We start from the raw sequence: 19,682 nt of genomic DNA on the forward strand, positions 1-19,682 counted from the left end.
AGAGATGTCATCTTCATCATCATGGAAGTGATGGTGGTTATGTGGCTAACAACACAAACTGATAATCTGGGTGTGCCAAGTTTGAATCCAGTTCGTTCCACAGAAACACTTTCACTTTAGGGACGTTCGCAACCGTCATATGGTCCCTCCCGTAGGTGCCCGATGTCCTTTCAGAAAGAACTAGCCTGGGTGCCCGGCGTTGCCCAGGTGTTTAGAGGTGTGTGTTGAGCAAAAAAACAAAAAGTGGTAGTAGGCAGGCAGGCTCGAACTTGTACCGTGAAGGAGTAAAAAAAACGTGAAAAAAAAAAAAGTGACGTCTTTGTTGTTGCGTCCATCGCCAAATCGGAAGTGATGTAGGTTTTCATTAAGGCTAGTCAATCGAAAAGAGGGGATGACTTTAAAAAATATCAATGAAAAAAGCGATCTCTCACAAGTGCCGAGCTGAGGGTGAAGGAATTAATGTTTTTAGCCAATTTTTCGATATTTGTCGTCCGAAGGGTCGAGCTTCAAAACGATACTGATCTTGTGAAAATCCATTGCCTCTGTCGAAAGTTGTAGGCAGTCATACATACATACATACATGCATTAAAACAGACAGGTAAGATTTATATCATAGATCATATATTGACAAAACGAATGCCGACAAAATCATTATGAATGATGCTCAAGACTAAAAACAACAATCATCATCAGTTTAATTTCCGTTTTATGTGCTGGCATGTGTTGGACGGCTTTTAGAAACTAATTTCAAAACCTCTAGTCAGGTCTTTTTTCTCAAATAGAACAGATACGTTGAAAATATTGCCAAGGCTGCTGCTGCAAAAAAAAAAAAAAAGGTGGGCTTCCTCTACCTCTTTATTATTAAACTACTCACACTTGCCAGTATCCAGTATTTTTACAAAGCTACCATTCGCCAATGCATGGAGTATTGCTGCCACATCAATGTTGCTTCTGCCACTGGTCTATTGCTCTTAGACACGGTTAAAAAAAGAGTATCCAATCTAATAGGTCCCGCACTATCAAACAAACTCCAATCCCTGTCCCATCGCTGAAATGTTGCATCCCTATGCACTTGTACCTCCTCGGCGTAAATATCCTCAATAAACCTGACAAGCAGCAAAATCCCACCTCTACACTTTAAAGATCCTTATATGCCAGGAAATCTACTCTGTTAGTTTCTTCCCTCAAACTGCTAGACTTTGGAATTCCCTCCCGGTTCCCTGCTTTCCTGACTGTACTAACATGCAGAAACTTAAAGGTAATGCAAACAGACATCTTGTTCATCAACTCCCTGCATAGTACCACTGTAGGCATAATCTCAAATAGCATGTTCTTATATCCAAGTGACAACATGCTCGATTAAGATTAAAAAAAAATCGTCCGTACATATTCTTCCCATGTTTTCCTTGGCCTTTTTTATAATCTAAATCTGTTCTACACTTACCACACCAAGAACTTGCATCCATTCCTTTTATGTGACCATAACTCCAAAGTCTCCTGTTTTGCACCGATTCCCTTACATTTGTAAAACCTCTCATTCAATATGGAAGTGCATCTGTTTTGTGGAGTGTTCAGCCCAAATCAAACTCACTTGTAATCGAAAACTAAACAAGATTGCTTGCTATCCATTAGATCATGCAAGGCACCTTAATGTCTTTCCAAGCTAAGTTTAAATTTGAAACAAGGCCAGAAGTATCCCAGTGAGTAATGGCTTCCCAGCTGAGCTCACCGACTCTTGTATCACCCAAAATGGAAGATTCTGTCTATATATGGATCTGTGTATACTTAAATAAAGCAATATTTTTAACCTTTTACGTCAACAATTGTTAATGTTCTAGATGTAGTTTGTTTGTTTTATTGATACATCAACCCGTCTTGGGTTATTCAATGCCGAATTCAGTAATTTTGGAAAAAAAGTTTTTATGCTTCAAGTTCTTTATATCATGAAATATTTATTCTTAGAATTTGGTTTGCTTTATTTGTTTTGTTTTACGGCATATCAACCCTTTTCAGATTATTTAATGCCGAATCCAGTAATTTTGAAAAAAAAAGTTTTTATCCTTCAAATTCTTTATCTCGCCAAATATTTATTCTTGGGGGTTTGGTTGTTTTGTAGAAAGAAAATTGTTTTTGATTTTAACTTTGCAGAACATGATTGAGTTTTGCAACGGAAAAAGAAAAATAATAACATTAATGTTTGGCGCATTTTTAGTCAAGAAGTCAATATCTTCAGACAGCTTTATCCAGGAACTCTAGAATTAGTCAAGTATATTTAGATATTCTATTCAAGACTTAATATTCTATTCAAGAATTAATATTCTATTCGGATACCAAAATCTCATATCCTTTTTTGTTTCAACACATATTTTCTTCTTCTATATTCCTTAAACAGATTTAATCTTTAATATATTTTCTATGTATGTGCTGAATAGCAAAATTATATCAAACCAGATTTAATATTCTGCTAATGACTTTCCTGTAAGGAGATAAGCCTTCATCGAAAATCTATGGATTAAGGAAATTCATATAAATATTGTAATTAAATAAATTTTTGTTTTGAAAATTATATTCAATTTAAATAGAAAAGCTGTAAATTTATATATCTCGCTCGGGCAGTCGGTCGATTTCGACGATGACGTGGAGGTTGGTTAGTGTCCGTGTCGAAGGTGCGATGTGAGTCCGATCAGATCTCTGAAACCCCCGCTGTAGATGTGACACCTGATGGCAGAAATCTGAGTAGTGGCACCCATAGTCGCGCTCTTTTTGTTTCCCAAGCAGCAATGCTTTGATCTCTAATGGCATCGGCTGCACCTGATACCGCACTTCTCCAAACTATCCGATCTTCATCAAACCTGCCAGTACGCCCTCACTCCATCTCTCCCAGCCTAGGCAAAGTAGGAATAAGCAGCTTGCCCAGTACTGCTAGCACCCTCTCCGCTGAAAGCAAAAGTACAGAGACAAGAACAGGCCAGGACAGTCTGCACACGTGCAATCACCCGCATACGATGACTGAGGCAGACCCGAGTCGAGTATATATATATATATATATATATATATATATATATATATATATATATATATAGTCATCCACTTACAGTACTGTTTCACAGTTCCTCAGTGCGGCTAGACAAGCAACCACCTCAAGCCAGGCGCAAAACTCTACCGCCTATGTGACACCGTTGCGCTATTCAGCTGTTGCTATGCGGGCAGTGAATTAACAATGTTTTGACATTGTCCAAATACCTAAGCTCAATTTGTTTACACGAAGAGCATTGCTTCATACGCTAATGGTAAGTTGCTTATCACTTCCCAATATGCTCAACCCAAGATAGAGAGCATTCGTGAGATACATTCTTATAAATGTCTCAAGAGATGAATGAAAGAGAGGAGAGAGGATAATAAGAGAGAGAGAGAGAGAGAGAGAGAGAGAGAGAGGTAATATGAGGGGAGGAAGAAAGGAACGTGTGCTGTAAAACTAAGTTACATGCGAGATATGGAAAAAAGTGGAGACCATTTGGGAGGAGAATAACAAAGCATGACATTCAACTAATGTGATCCATATGGCAGACAAGCATACTGTCGATTCATGCACTTTCTCCTTAACTTAAAAAATGCCAGTTCCATAATTACAAATGTCATTAAAAGAAAAAAAGAAACTTGTATGTGAACCTTAATGATTGACATTATCATTTGCCAATGAACACGATGGCAAAACCATTCACAGCCTTTGAAGAGAAACAGATATTTTATCAAGCATTAAATACTAATCCGGCTTGTAATCCGAAAGCATTCGAGTGAAATTTGGATGTCCGTTGACAAATCCAAATGATGTCATCTGTCTTTAATATGGAGAAGTCATATGGAAAGCAAAACAGAAGTGCAGCAAACCTTTCATCACTTCACTGCCAACCGAGAATCATTGATTTTTTTTTCCTCTTTATTGCAAAATCAGTGATGTACAATAAACTGCTCCAGATAAACAAATCCGAGGGGCGGGGGTATACAGGAACTAAAATGATCAGCAGAAAAAGAAAAAGAAGCATAAAAAAAAGTCATAAAATCCAAAAGAAATAGAGAAATAGAGAAATGGGATGAGAAATAGAGAAGGCTAGAACACGAGAATACGAAAAAGAGAATAAATTCATGAAAGAAAGAAACAGTAAATGAGAACACGAGATAGATAGATAGATAGAGAGAGATAGAGAGAGAGAGAGAGAGAGAGAGAAGATTGGAGCATGAAACAGAGGGAGAGAGGTTGGAGCATGAGAGAGAGAGAGAGAGAGAGAGAGAGAATGAGTGAGTTCACGAAAGAAAAAGAAACGGAGAAGATAAGAGATAAAGAGATATAGAAAGAAAGTGACCGAGACAAAGCGTCAGAAAAGGAATAAGAGAGAGAGAAAGAGAGAGAGAGAGAGAGAGTATAAAAAATAAAAAAAAATAAGATAAATAGATAGAAAGGGGAAATGAAAGAGAAAAAGAATTAAAGCGCAAGGTACAAGAGAGAGAGAGAGAGAGAGAGAGAGAGAGAGAGAGAGAGGGGGAGGGTGGAGCGGGGGAACGAGGAAGATAATGAAGAATTCTTATCACTAATCTCTTTAGAATTTGTGACAAGATTCCAGCATTCTTGGGAATAACAGAAGGTTATTTTCGGCCAAATTTTCAATGTAAAACTTTTATTATATTTCTTTCATTTTTCTTTTTTTTTTTAATTATTGATTCATGTCAATCGAGGAAGATGATGACATTACCAAATAAGGTAAGCAGATACCAAATGAAATCTCTTTCTTAAGTGTCATTGTATCAAAATGTATAAGAATTTAAGGAAATATTTTGTGGGTGGGATTTTTTAGTATTTATTTCAATAGTAGCATATACATGAGTACTACTAGTAGGACTTCTTAATAATAATAATAATAATAATAATAATAATAATAATAATAATAATAATAATAATAATAATAATAATGTGTCGGCATCAACTGACATCACACCAAATAGTCAAGGAGGATAGAAAGACCGAGGAGAGAAAACACTAGCCTAACCTCCACTGGATGAGGACTGGAATCTTGTGAAGGCTTATTGCTACCCAAATTCCAGCAATAAATTGGGAAGGCTTTTTTCTACCCAAACCCTAGGTAATACCAATGCCAAAGGTAAGTGGCTGTTGCGATAATGTGAAGTCATCTGCATTGGTTATTGAGAGAGGTGGAGAACACTGGAAATCTGGGGAGACGTGTTGTCACTCAGACGCCAAGAAAAACCCCAGGTTATTATTGCAAGTAAGTGATCCCTGATGATGGCTTGTGTGAGAACTTCTAGTGAATGATTATTATTATTATTATTATTATTATTATTATTATTATTATTATTATTATTATTATTATTTATGATAAGATTAATAATAATAAACTCATCCAAGCAAGGAAATCGGACATAATGATAGTAAAACAAAGAAAAAAAAAAAACTGCCAAATCGTACATTTTGATCTTCCAGCAGATTACAGGGTGAAGATCAAAGATGGAAAAACAAAGCCAATACACAGAGTTTGCAAGAAAAGTGACGGGGATACGGATCATGAAGAGTCAATATAATACCAAAAATTGCAAGAGCACCAGGAACAGCCTTGAAAAACCTATAGAATTTGGAATCAAATCAAATAAATCAAAAGCGGTGGAACCAACACCACATGAAACTTTAAGAACCTTTATAAACCGTATTCCTCCCTCTAAAAAAAAAAAAAAAAAAAAAAAAAAGGCTTCAGCCCTGGCTGATACCACACAAAATAAATGTGAAGGTCCAAGGAAAATGAAAAGACTGAGGAGAGACAGCAGTAACCAGACCTCCATTAGAAGAATGCAGAGAGTATTGGTACCTTTGGGAGGTTTATTGCTACTCAAATCCCAGTAAAGACCAATGATCGTTACCAGCGAAAATCCAATGGTAAACCACTGTTGCGATAATGCAAAGTCATTCGCAAAGGTTATCGAAGCATACGTAGGAGGATGAATTACAATAACCTAACGTCGACATCTCCCCTAAAAGAGATGTGCATGCAACTGGGGACCGCTTGTGAATTCAATAGTCCCATGATACTTCCCCCTTTGGAGGAAGCTGGTTTAATCCACATAGGGTGAGTGCCATTGGTTAATCTCTGATAATAACCTGTGAGAGAAACTCCTAGTGAGTACAAATAATAAGAAGAAAAAAATAGAAGAAGAAAAAGAAGAACTCTAATCTACGGTCCCTTCCTTGCCAAACTTTCACAAAAACCACTCGACTAGCTATAACAACTATATACGATTTCCCCCACACTCTATCTGTGCCTAAATCTAAGCGCAGATTCTATGAAGAAAGCTTTTTTTAAGAACTAACCATTGGTGGAACACTGTTCCGCTGGCCTGCTTCTGGTTGAATACAACATGGTGGCCTTCAATTCCAAAACAAGTTCTTGTTGAGCCGTCCCCATAAATAATTAAATTCTGCCCAATTTACACCCTTAACGATTACTATACTACAACCTTACGTTCATTAACCATCCTAGAGTGGTCTTCGGGCCTTGATAAGTGGTGATCCTCAAGTAAAAAAAAAGAAGAAGAAGAATGTAAATGGCTATGCAAATGCAATCATATTTCAATCATATATCTCATCAGGTCATTAGTTTCCTTATTTTATAATAATTACTCTCAAAAGAATCAAGTTAATGACTGCATGAGATTGTGATTGCATTTGTGTAAGCATTCAATACATCTTATTATATACTAGTGGCTGAGCCACGTCGGCACACACAATGCCGAGTCAAACAAAAAATCGAGTACACTCAACATCAAGTACACTCAACATTGTCTTACCATCAACGCTTACCCTGTGAACTCGGAGTATGGGAAATTCCTATATGCACAAAACAAAATCACTGAAAAAACAAAAATACCCTAAGGAATATTCTAAGATCTAAGATAATGAGTAAACGTTGGATAAAATGATGGTTAAAATTATTACGAACTTACCAGGATTCGAACCTGGAATCTTCTGATCCATAGTCAGACGCATTATCCATTGCGCCACAAGTTCTGTCCGTATGCCAAAAGATGTTACCGCAACTGTATACAGACAGTTCTAAATTCCGTTGACATGGGCAGGTAATTTTTTGAACAAAAACGAAACGGCCCCAAAACCCTTATTTTGGGCATTTTGTGTGATTCGGCATTGTTCGTTACGAATTATATATAGATAAGGACAATCTAGGGACTCACACCTTTCAGGGAAAAAAGGAATTTTTCAATTTGGTGCATCCGTTCGAAATTTTTATTGGTATATAGGCACACACACACACACACACACACACACATAAATAAATAAATAAATATTTAGAATTTTATTAATAGTATAGACTAGCCATATGTATCCGGCGTTGTCCGGGAGTATTTCAACTTAAATGTTTTGTTTTGCTTATTTGCTTTTAACTATGCTGTTTTTTTTTTCTGTGTTTTTTCTGTTTTTTTTTTTGTTTTTTTTTTTTGATTAACACAAGGGGTGAAAAAAACTGCTCGGGATGTCTTCCAGTTTCCTCATTCAAACTGATTAAAAAATATATGATTTAGTTGCAAAATCAGGTATGTTTTGTACAGAATTTCATCCGATAAGTAACGAAAATCGAAAAAATCCGATTTAAAAAATAGTCTTTTTTCTTTCTTATAGATAAACAAACACAGACGGAATTTGATGAACGATATTATCACTATTTTTTTATTTTTTTTTAATATTTTTATTTTTTATTTTTGCGAATTAGTCCACTGGTCAAATTATTCCTCGTAATAAATATAATAATCAACAGAGGATTGATTCTATAATAATACATACACAATCTGCATAAATTAAAATATCATGTTTAATCGTATTGTACGACCGGGCAACGCCGGACATTCAGCTAGTTAATTAAATAAAACAACTTCATGTGTGTGGGTCAGTGCATGTTTACTTGCGAATACGAGACATTCAGGAGTACACATAGATAGTGATATGGGACAACAAAGAGAAAGGAACAACCTTAGTAGAAGTTAGTGTCCCCAACGACGCTATGTTAAACAGAGCTGATAGGAAAAATAACGAAATACCGAGGTCTTATGCACATTATGAAAAGAAATTGGAATCTCAGGAAGATCTCCATCATTCCAGCAATTATGGGGGCAACCGAACTTCTATTATATAAAAGAATTTCAAAAACTACCTGGCAAATATACCCAGTGAACCAAGTGCAAGGGAGATACAAACAGCTGCACTTAATAGGATGATTAGAATCTTAAAAAGATCTCTTGATTGAAATATCTGAGATAGCGGTGAATGTCTGGCATCTAGTAGGACCCCCCCCCTCCGCACATCACACATAGAACAAAATGATAAGAAAATTAAAAAAAAAATAATAATTTAAAAACTATTTAAAATTATCAGTATGTGATTGTAGACAGTTTGAACTAGTTTTTTGACAAGGAAGTCACCGCTTATCAAGGCCGAATACCACTTGAGGATCAGGGTTAATGAATGTAAAGAGATCAATGAGACAACACCATAATGGTTGGTAATGGTAGAAACTGGGTAGAATTTGATTATTTAAGGGGCCTTCTCAATAAGAACTTGTTTATGTTGGACTTGAAAACGACCATGTTGTAGTCATCTTGAAAGTAGAGTTTCACAGGCAGAAAGTTCTAGAAAAGCAGCTATAATGCAAACTTGCAAACTAAAACTTATTGTTAAAAATCTAAAAATTAAAAAAATTAAAAAAAAATGGACGCTTTTACAGAATTGGGACGAGATTTTTGGAAATCATAAAACTGAATTTCACATGAAAACAATGGTATCTACGTATTCCTCATATTTTTAAGATGATTATATCAAAAAATTACGAAAATTGATCGGGGTGAACATTTTTTTTATAAAAGAAAAGAAAAAAACAAACAGAATATGATGAAAACGATCGTAAAACACAGGGAATTCAACAGGGAGGTAATTTTCCCTTCGAATTAAACAAAGATGGCTACAATTTTTCACCCACTAACACGATTAAAGTTGTTTTATTTTTTTTAGTTATTCAGTAATATTCAGGTAATTTCGACTGCATAATTTGGTAACATTGTAATTTAATAGAATTAGCAAAAAAAAAAAAAAGTTGAAACGATTGTTTTTTTTTAATCTGAAAACCTCATTTATCGACTACAAAATCTCGTCCCAATAATGTAGAAGCACCAAAAAATGTTAATAATGGATTCAAATAGTGTTAATAAATAAATAAATAAATAATACAATGAAAATGAATAAAGAAGACACATTAAAACTAAACAAAACTTTAGATGTAATTGTTCTTGTTGTTATGCAATAATACGTTGTTTTGAGCAGAGTGTTTACTTTATGGATTCGCCATTAGAAATCAGGAGAGGTCGTTCCGCGAGCTGACTACTGCTGTTATTATCATCATCATTTATTGATGTAATTTATTCATATTACAGTGTGTCCCAAAAATTAACCATCTATTTTGAAAGATAAATTACCATAAAAATAGATGGCTAATTAAAAAGTATTTTCTTGAAAAACCCCGTAGGAAGTGGTGGTGATGTTGAGCGGAATAGATGTGCATAGAAAGTGTTCAGTTATTTGCCTATAATTACTGAATTCAAAAAAGAAAAAGCGAGATCATTTTATTATGTAGATATATAGAGCGGAAAGAATTTTTAAATTTGACATTTAAGCCATGAAGAAAATTTCATTAAGGTACAACTTCTCATGAGGCCAACATCCCCATGAAAGCACAAAGTTAAAAAAATGTCCAGTTTATCATTGCCTGTACTGACTTAACTTATTTGTATACGCCAAAAAGCTTCGTCACATGCTTTAAAGCAAAATTTCGCCACTTATCGTTGCCTTGATCCAGTTTTTCAGCTGTCTTGAATGACATGGTGTTTCAAGCTTTTTATTTGGTCGTCCCACTTTTTTGGTGATCGTCATCTTGATCTTTTTTGAGTGAAATCTTCCTGATATGATTTCTTTACAGTTCTTTTAGAGTCTGGTAGCCAGGAAACATGTCCAAACTATGTTAGTGTCTTTTTTCGAATGATACATATAATGGATGTGGTATTATTAAGTCTCTTTTGGATATCTACATTTCTAAGTCTTAGCGTCTCTCTTGATATATATATATATATATATATATATATATATATATATATATATATATATATATATATATATATATATATATATATATATATACATACTCCAGATTGAAATATATTCAAAAGATTAGAATCATTAAAAAATATAATTTTTTAAAATTTTCTTATGTAGTCATATTGTTTTTTCTTGCCTGATAAAATCAATAATGATCGAAACGGTCTGCACATTGTAGCAAGATATGACTATATTTAAATATATATATATATATATATATATATATATATACATATATATACATATATATATATATATGCATGTGTGTGTGCTTGTATATATACACATATATATTAAATAAAAGATAAGGAATAAAAGTTACATATAACCATATTATATCATTATATCAATACAGAAAGAATAAGAAAGAAAACCACTTTAGACCCTGGCATTTTGAAGATAAATGCGTCTCATCAGAAGAGAAGAGCCAATATTATACAAAATATAGATTATTCTTCTGGGGAGAAGCATTTAGCTTCGAAATGCCATGGCCTAAAAATGTTTTTTCTCTCCTGATCTGATGATATAATAAAATTATATGTATCGTTTATTCCTCATCTTTTATTTGATAGATGTATTTAATTGCTTCTCTTAATCGTGTAGGGGTTTTTCTCTCTTCATAAATTCACTTTGTAAAGGTAATACTATTTATTATGTTCATTTAATAATATGTATGTATGTGTGTGTGTATATGTGTTTGTGTATTTATATATGTACGTGTGTATGTACGTGTATATATATATATATATATATATATATATATATATATATATATATATATATATGGCGCTTATATCTGCCTCTTTCGAGCCAGAGATGTATAAGTAATGGCAATACTCCAGAACGAGTTTGCGGCCATCATATGTGTGTGTATATCTATAATATAATGCTGAACATGTGTGTGTGTGTGTGTGTGTGTGTGTGTGTGTGTGTGTGTGTGTGGTCACGAATAGGCTCCTATATGGTTGACTATTTTAAAAAGCTGATTACATATAATGATAGAAGATGTATCGAGACACAGGAATGGGTATGTTTGATCTGGCAGAATGGTGGTTCATAAAAATTGTGGGGGCTGCGTTCACGCCTGGCCCCCAAAGTATGGAAATAAAAAATGAAAAAAAAATAACGTTTACAAGTGTTTTTGATACAGATGTACATAAGAATAATTTGATAAGTATGTTTTAACTTAAATAGGGAGGGTATAATAAAATTGTGGGGTCTGCGTTCGCGCCTGTACTCCATAGAAATATGGCACAAACTTTAATAAAGACTTTTCATATCTATTTGGGTAAGTATACTTTGATAATTATGTTTCAGTTTTAAGAAATATAGTATAATAAAATTATTGGGTGTTCGTTCGCGCCTGACCTCCATAGAATGTAAATATGTTACAAAGTTTAACAAGGTTTTTTTAAAAGGAGTGAGGGTCCACAATGACACCTTAACTTTAATCTTAATTCACGTTAGCTTTTATTTATTTTTTTGAGTTGAATCATATTGTGTCGAATAAATTCACCTCATAAATTCACGTTCTTATTAAAGTGAACCCTCCCCCCCAAAAAAATCGGAACTTTAGACAATTGTCGACACAAATTTTGCATAACTCTGTTTTTTCTTTCTCTACTTGCACGTGGTACTCTTTCGAAAATAGATAAATAGATAAATAATAAAAAATAAGAACGTTACTTGTTATCGTGTCAAAAGAAGGAAGAAATCCTGCTCACGTGATTGCATGTCTTTTTAAAAACATTTTTATTTAAGCTTTTTTAGTACAACCCTGAATCCGACGGCGCAATACTACATCATTCAATACTGTAAAACTGAAACGAAGCTGTTCTGCTTGAAAAGGGGCGCCATTTTCTTCTTATTCATATTTATATCGATTCTTTGCTTTAAAAAACTAAAGTAATTACGTGTTTACTTTTTTAATATCCCATTTTGTAAAGCTTCATTATTTTTCAAAACTGTTTTTGTTTCTTTGTTTTTCGATATTTCGTCGATATTATTTAGTAAGAGTGTTTAGCAGAAAAGCCAACAAATGACTACCCGAAAAAATAAATATACAAGAAATAAATGTTATCATAGTTAATAAAAGTTCAGTTCATCATATTTTTTTGTTTTGAAATAGTTTTTAATGTTCTTTACTTGAAATAATTTCAGCGAACCGAAATTAAAACGAAATTTGAGGCGATAACTATTTAAATGAATTTTTATATAAACTACACATGCCATAATCGAATATTTCTCAAGCACAAAATAACGGAAAACATTAAAATATGTTTATAAATATTCCTTACGTTGACGGAACTGTCTTAAATTGTTAATACAGAATGCTCATGTGCCCCTCCTTCAAATTGAAAACGAGGCTCTCTATTTCAAAGTCGCTGCCATTTTTTTAAAACCGGTTTGTGAATAAAAAAAAAAATTTTTTTTACAAACTACTTAAAAATACAAACCAATGAACTTTTCTACCATAAAAGTAACTTTTAACTATGGTAACATTTATTTCTTGTATATTTATATTATTATATATATAACATTTTCTCTTTGTAAGGAAACATCATTTTGTTGGTCACTCTTGGCTACGAAAGGAAACAAAGTTGATATAAAAAAATATATTTTCGCGAAAATTATCTTTACTTTCATCATATTTTGCTTAGGGTAACATTTTTGTGTATCAAAACGTATCTCTTAACAACCCCTTCTTTTCACAACCTATCATACTTTCATCAATCACATTTTCTGCAGACTGTTTTTGGACCCAGTCAACGACGAGTACTTCTGCTAGTATATATATATATATATATATATATATATATATATATATATATATATATATATATATATATATATATATATATATATATATACACATTACAATGAAGTTACCAAATAATGTATCTTTAACAAAACAAAACATCAAGATAGAGAAAGCTCAACACTGTTAAGAAGGGCAATTAAATATATTAAACAAAAGATGGAAATATAAGTTATATATAACTTTATTATATTATTAGATCAATAATGAAAGAGTAACAGAGTAAAATCTCTTTAGGCCATGGCATTTCAAAGCTAAATATGTCTCATGAGAAGAGGAGAAGCGCCAAATAAAAATTGACTTAAGACTATTTAGATTGGAAATTATATATATATATATATATATATATACATATATATATGTGTGTGTGTGTGTATGTGTGTGTGTTTATTAAATATATATACATATATGTGTATATGTATACATATATACACAAATACACACACATATATATATATATATATATATATATATATATATATATAGTTATTGTATTTTGTGCACAGAAAATTATTAGATGAGACAAGTCATTGGTACCGTCAGTTTCAAGCCCGATAATTAGGACCGTTTAAGATATCCATATCAAGCTCTCTTCAGCCAATACTCATCTCATTGGCTGAAGATATCTAAAACGGTCCTAATTATCGGGCTTGAAACTGACGGTACCAATGACTTGTCTCATCTAACAACTTTCTGTACACAAAATACAAAATATAAACACGCTCTTATTTTTCGGATTTTCCTTTTAATTGAGCATACTGCTAGATTTCTTTTTCCCAAAAAATTAATCATTATATATATATATATATATATACATATATATATATATATATATATATATATATATATATATATATATATATATATATATAGGGTGCGTCACGGGAAACAGATGTTTTTAAGGAAAATAAAACTGCAAATATTTCAACAAAAAATTTTATAATGCACATCAAGACATTTACTAAACTAAAAGAAAATTAATTCAAAATCAATGATTAAAACAAAACTTAACGTAAAAGATAAACACATAACGAATTAAACTGCATCTTAAGCAGGTTTAAAGAGTAGTTTCCTCACTCCCTATCCCCTATCCAAGAAGGGCAAGGAGCGTTCTAAAAACATCTGTTTCCCGTGACTCACCCTGTATATATATAATTAAAATAATATTTTACCATGAAAAATACGTTATGGTCAACTGATTCTTACTTTACAGATGTTTTTGAAGGAAATACAAACAAAACAAAACAAAGCAAAACAAAAAAAAAAAAAAAACATAAAACAAATTGAAAAAATAAAAAAGAATAAATAAATAAAGCAAAAGAAAAATAATAAAACAAGACAAAACAACAAAAAAATAAACGAGAAAAAAACAAAATGAAAAGAAAAAGAGTTAAAAGAGGACGAAAATGAAAGTGAAAACCAAAAAGAAAAAGAAAATAGAAATAATAAAGAATTTACTAGATAGGAAATTTATGTGCTCTGTTAGTTGTGGATATGCAATAGTTTCGTTGGGAGTAAGCCGAGAAGTATATTCGTGATAGAGCACTTAATTTAAATGCTATCTATATAATCAGTGTATCCGCATGCCCCAGCATTGCTCCCATTCATTTTGCTCCCTGCCATTGGACAACATTGGGTTATGGGAAGTGTGAAAGGATATTGCACATATTAACTTATAAACCAGTTATGACTTAACTTTCTCTGTGGACTAGTTATGTCTTAAATAGTTCTATGGACTAGTTAAATCATAACCTTTTCTATGGACCAGTTATATCATAACCTTTTCTATGGACCAGTAATGTCTTACCTTATTCTATGGACCAGTTATATCTAAACCTTTTCTATAAACTAGGTATGTCTTAACCTTTTCTATGGACCAGTTATTATATCTTAATCTTTTCTATGGACCAGTTATATCTTAAACTTTTCCATGGTAAAAATGAAATAATGTATAAAATTTTGATGGCGTATATTGCAGAAATATTAATTTTAAACAAATATTTGTTTATTTTACACTAGCAATCGGTGCCCGGCGTTGCCCAGGTGTTTTGAGGTGTATGCAGAGAAAAAAAAAACGGTCAATTTTTTAAAACTTTGACCCCTATTATGACCTCTTAACATTTATTGTTTAGGGATCAAGTAAATATAATAAGTTAGATCCATGTCCAAGGAATCTATATCTAAAATATCACGTGTTTAGACCCAAAATTGTAGGAGGAGTTTGGTAGAGTTCTCAAAGGTCAAATCGTTGAATATTGACCATTTAATCGCCAAGAGGACACAAAAGTGGTACAAAAGAAAAAAAAAAAGCTCCCGCCTTTGGAATACTGTTCCGCCGGCCTGCTTCCTGGTTGAATACAACATAGTAACCTTCAAATCCAATGTAAACAAGTTCTTGGTGAACCGCCCTCATAAATAATTAAATTTTACCCAATTTACCCCATTAGTGATTACTACACTACCACCTTACATTCATAAACCCTTATCCTCGAGTGACCTTTAGGCCTTGATAAGTGGTGACTCCCAAGTAAAAAAAAAACAAAAAAAAAAACGTTTTGTTCCGAGAATTAATTTTACCCGTCCTGGGACGGGTATTCTTCTAGCCGTCTCATAATGATAAATCGTTTACAGGAATCTAACCTGAACAGATATTCTAAAGATTCGACCATTTTAATAAGTGAGAGGGGCGGAAATGCAATTTTATACTAAAGCGTAACAGACAAAGCTTCTTGCCAAAAAAAAAAAAAAAAAAATGCATAAAATACCATGAAAAAAAAATGCTTGTGTAGAATAGTGATCTTTTGAGCCAACGCATTTGCGGTGAAAACATTACCTACTTCTATGTCATGTAGAACTTAGTATAAACACCAAATATTACAAAAAATGATCCAGCAGAAGATATGGTAGATGTATTTTTAACAAGAACAAAAAAAAAAAAATCCACAATTACATTCTCAAATGCGTTGGTTTAAAAATGGTGGACATTTGATTTAAGTCATTTCAAGTCAAAGAAGATAAGTCAGTTTATCATACTGGATTGGTCGTACAACTTCTCCACATTAAAACATACAAAAAAAAAACTCTTTAGATTCTATTTTTATTTGTAATTATTTTTCTAATAGATCATTTTTCTTAATTTTTTGAAGTCATACTAATTTCTACATGACACATATGTAATAATGTTTTCACCTCAAATGCATTGATTTAAAAGATCACTAATTCACTCAAGCACAAACAAACACAAAAAAAAAAAAAAAAAAAAATCAGAGATAGAGAAAGCTTTCGAAGAATATAAATCCCAATCCAATTTTAGCATTATTACAGGAATGAAAGAACACAATAATTTTAGGTGAGGCTTTTCAGGATTGATGGTTAAGGAGCATTTTGAGAGACTTGCATTTGCTTTTGCTCACTTACCTTTTTTCATTCTTAACCTGTGAACGGCAGGATAAAATGCGAGAAAAAAAAAAAAGAAATCGTATCAGAATAAATGATTTGAAAATAGTTTGATGAATCACACAAAACATAAAAAAGAAAACATACACAACAAACAAACAACAATAACAACAATATAGTACTAGCAGATATGATACTAATATTACAACAATATAGTACTAGCAGATATGATACTAATATTACAACAATATAGTACTAGCAGATATGATACTAATATTACAATAATATAGTACTAGCAGATATGATACTAATATTACAACAATATAGTACTAGCAGATATGATACTAATATTACAACAATATAGTACTAGCAGATATGATACTAATATTACAACAATATAGTACTAGCAGATATGATACTAATATTACAACAATATAGTACTAGCAGATATGATACTAATATTACAACAATATAGTACTAGCAGATATGATACTAATATTACAACAATATAGTACTAGCAGATATGATACTAATATTACAACAATATAGTACTAGCAGATATGATACTAATATTACAGCAATACAGTAGCCTTGTGATATTATGATAGCAATAAAATAATATTTTATAATGCTATAATGGAAATAACATGTTATACTAACCTTATAATGTTATATATATATATATATATATATATATATATATATATATATATATATATATAGTTTTATAATATAATGTTACTTATATGATAGTCTTATGATACTGTAATAGTAGGCTTATCTTTACTACTATATAAAAGGAACTTTGTATGTGTGTGTGTGTATGTCTGTGTAAGTTTGTTCCTTATGGACTCCTAAACGACTGGGCCCATTTCTTTTTAATTTCACACATTATGTGCCTGGCAGTGTATTTTTTTTATATAAGTTTTGTATCAGAATGTGTCTGATAAGTATCGATAATCGATAATCGAAAAAAATCTGATGAAAGCAGGAACAGGCGATTTTGACTAAATTTAATGTCTTATGCAGCCTGACATCACGTGCATTTCGATACTCATCAGAGAACATTCTGATACAAAACCTATCTAAGAGCACTCTCAGATACATACAGCAAATTTGTGTGAAATTTCATAAAAATCGGCCCAGTCGTTTCGAAGTCCATAGGGAACACACACACACAAGTTTCCTTTTATATAATAGTAAAGATAGAGCTAATTGTAATTATATAGTAGTATTATAATCTATATAATTATAAAACTCAAATGACCTTGTAACAATGTATGTAACCCACTTTCCAGTTTACAACATCCAGTTGCGCATTCGTGCGCATAAATATTAACCCATAACAACGTAAACACTTCTTTTGCAGATTTTGACCTGCGCACTGAAATATTAACGTTATTATTTTGAAATTATTATTTAACATGGGAAGAGTGGGGTTTAAAATAACTTAAACGTAATACAGAAATGAACGATGTAAAAAAAAAAAGCAGATGTATCAAAATTTGAATTTAACTATAATAAGTATTATGGTATCTGTTCAGTGCACATTTACCTATAAGTATGGCCAACCACTTATAATTCAGTAACTGTAATTTTTTTCTCTCCAAAAATAATCAATTATAATAAACAGAACGATTCATAGAAATCTATCTATATTCTTTTTTCATTTTAATATACTTTCATAGAAATGTTTCTGTTATGTCAAAAAAAATCTATTTTCTTTACGTCACAAGTGTCACGCTCATACATGAATTCCATAGCTAATATAACATACTGACCCAACGGGTCACGGGTAGTCTAGTATAATATAATAATGTAGTAGTTCTATAATACCAGATTTGCTGGTCATTGCTAAGGATGATATCGTCAGTGATGTTCTCTTGAAGATTCCAAAACAGGAATGTGATTCAGTGAAAAGACCACAAGCAACCAATGTAGGACTTACAAACAATGGACGTATGTACCAAACAATGGACGTATGTAAACTTACCAGGTGTGATGAAAGATAGCATGAGAAAGTCAGGAAGATTTGTTACACTACCACGGTTAAATGATGATCATGATGACGATGATCATGATGACGATGACGATGATGATGATGAAATAGTAATAAAATAATATTCTTACAGTACTAATAATAGTGTAAAAATGTCCAGTCTAAATCTGTCATACATAGTAGTGCAAACCACAGAAGACACGGTTAGTTTCCCTTTAAAATAAATGCTTAAAAAAAAAAAAAAAAAAAAAAAGAAACTGATTGCATATTACCACAACTGTTTTAATATTTATTTATTTTAAATAGAAAACGCTCCAGACAAGGTGTGAAGCCACTTGATGTAAGGAGCTAACAAGATGAATATCGCAAATACAGCAGATGCCTATTGACCTTAGTCGTTAAAAAAAAAAAGAAAAAAAAAAAGATAACAAGGCTAAAGGAAAAACAAAAAAAACAGTCAGATTAAACTTCCACAACTTACTGAAATAGGAAGCTGTATTACAATGAGTTCCTATTTACCATGCTTCCCGACGGGACAGATGGAATTACAATGAGTTATCAAAACTAAAATATGTATTACAATGAGTTATCAAAACTAAAATATGTATTACAATGAGTTATCAAAACTAAAATATGTATTACAATGAGTTATCAAACCTCAGTTTTGTTTTTGTTTTTGTTTTATACTAGCATTTAAGCCCGGCGTTGCCCGGGTGTTTGGAGGTGTATGTTGAGTAAAAAAAAAAAAGAAAAAAAAGCGGTCAATTTTTTAACTTTGACCCCTATTATGACCCCTTAACATTTATTGTTTTTGGCTCAAATCAAGTTATTAAGTTAGATCCATGTCCAAGGAACATATATCTAAAATACCAAGACGAAAAATTATGTTCTCAACCTTTTTTTTTTTTTTACTAACTCAGCGTTTAAAAGATAAAGGAAGACGTTAATGGTATGTTCAAATAACTATGCGTCTCCTACAGAGATCAAGAGGGGTTCCTTGATTTCTGAGAACTTCAACTGAAGTAAAATAAAACAAAAGTTTTTATCCTATCGTCAACACACACACACACACACACACACACACACACACACACACACACACACACACACACACACACAGAATAAAACCCCAGAATACGGTATTTTCATGATACGATGTTTTTTTCCAGACCCTTGTTACGGTATTTGCTCCACCTTACGGTATTATTTATAATGTTATTTAATTATATACATTGTATATTATATACTGTACT

At 32.2% G+C, this 19,682-nt stretch overlaps 1 protein-coding gene and 1 non-coding gene across 7 annotated transcripts in view; both read right to left on the reverse strand.

The window, feature by feature from the left end:
- The window catches only part of LOC145248160 (anoctamin-8-like), a 282,493-nt gene that overhangs the window by 146,697 nt on the left and 116,114 nt on the right, over positions 1-19,682 (reverse strand). For 4 of the 6 annotated variants that reach the window (XM_080109995.1, XM_080109992.1, XM_080109996.1 and 1 more), the window contains one exon: positions 16,452-16,468. The exons of the other annotated variants lie outside the window; for them this stretch is intronic. In XM_080109995.1, coding sequence (XP_079966121.1) covers positions 16,452-16,461 — 10 coding nt within the window. In that variant the 5' untranslated portion in view covers positions 16,462-16,468. The remainder of the gene's footprint in view (positions 1-16,451; positions 16,469-19,682) is intronic. 6 annotated transcript variants of the gene reach the window in all.
- Trnah-aug (transfer RNA histidin (anticodon AUG)) lies at positions 6,997-7,069 on the reverse strand. The gene has a single exon. It is a non-coding gene; the product is annotated as a tRNA-His (tRNA).

The sequence above is a fragment of the Euprymna scolopes genome, chromosome 26 (genome assembly GCF_053919585.1).
Source record: "Euprymna scolopes isolate OS-2025 chromosome 26, ASM5391958v1, whole genome shotgun sequence".
Classification (NCBI taxonomy): Eukaryota; Metazoa; Mollusca; class Cephalopoda; order Sepiida; family Sepiolidae; genus Euprymna; species Euprymna scolopes.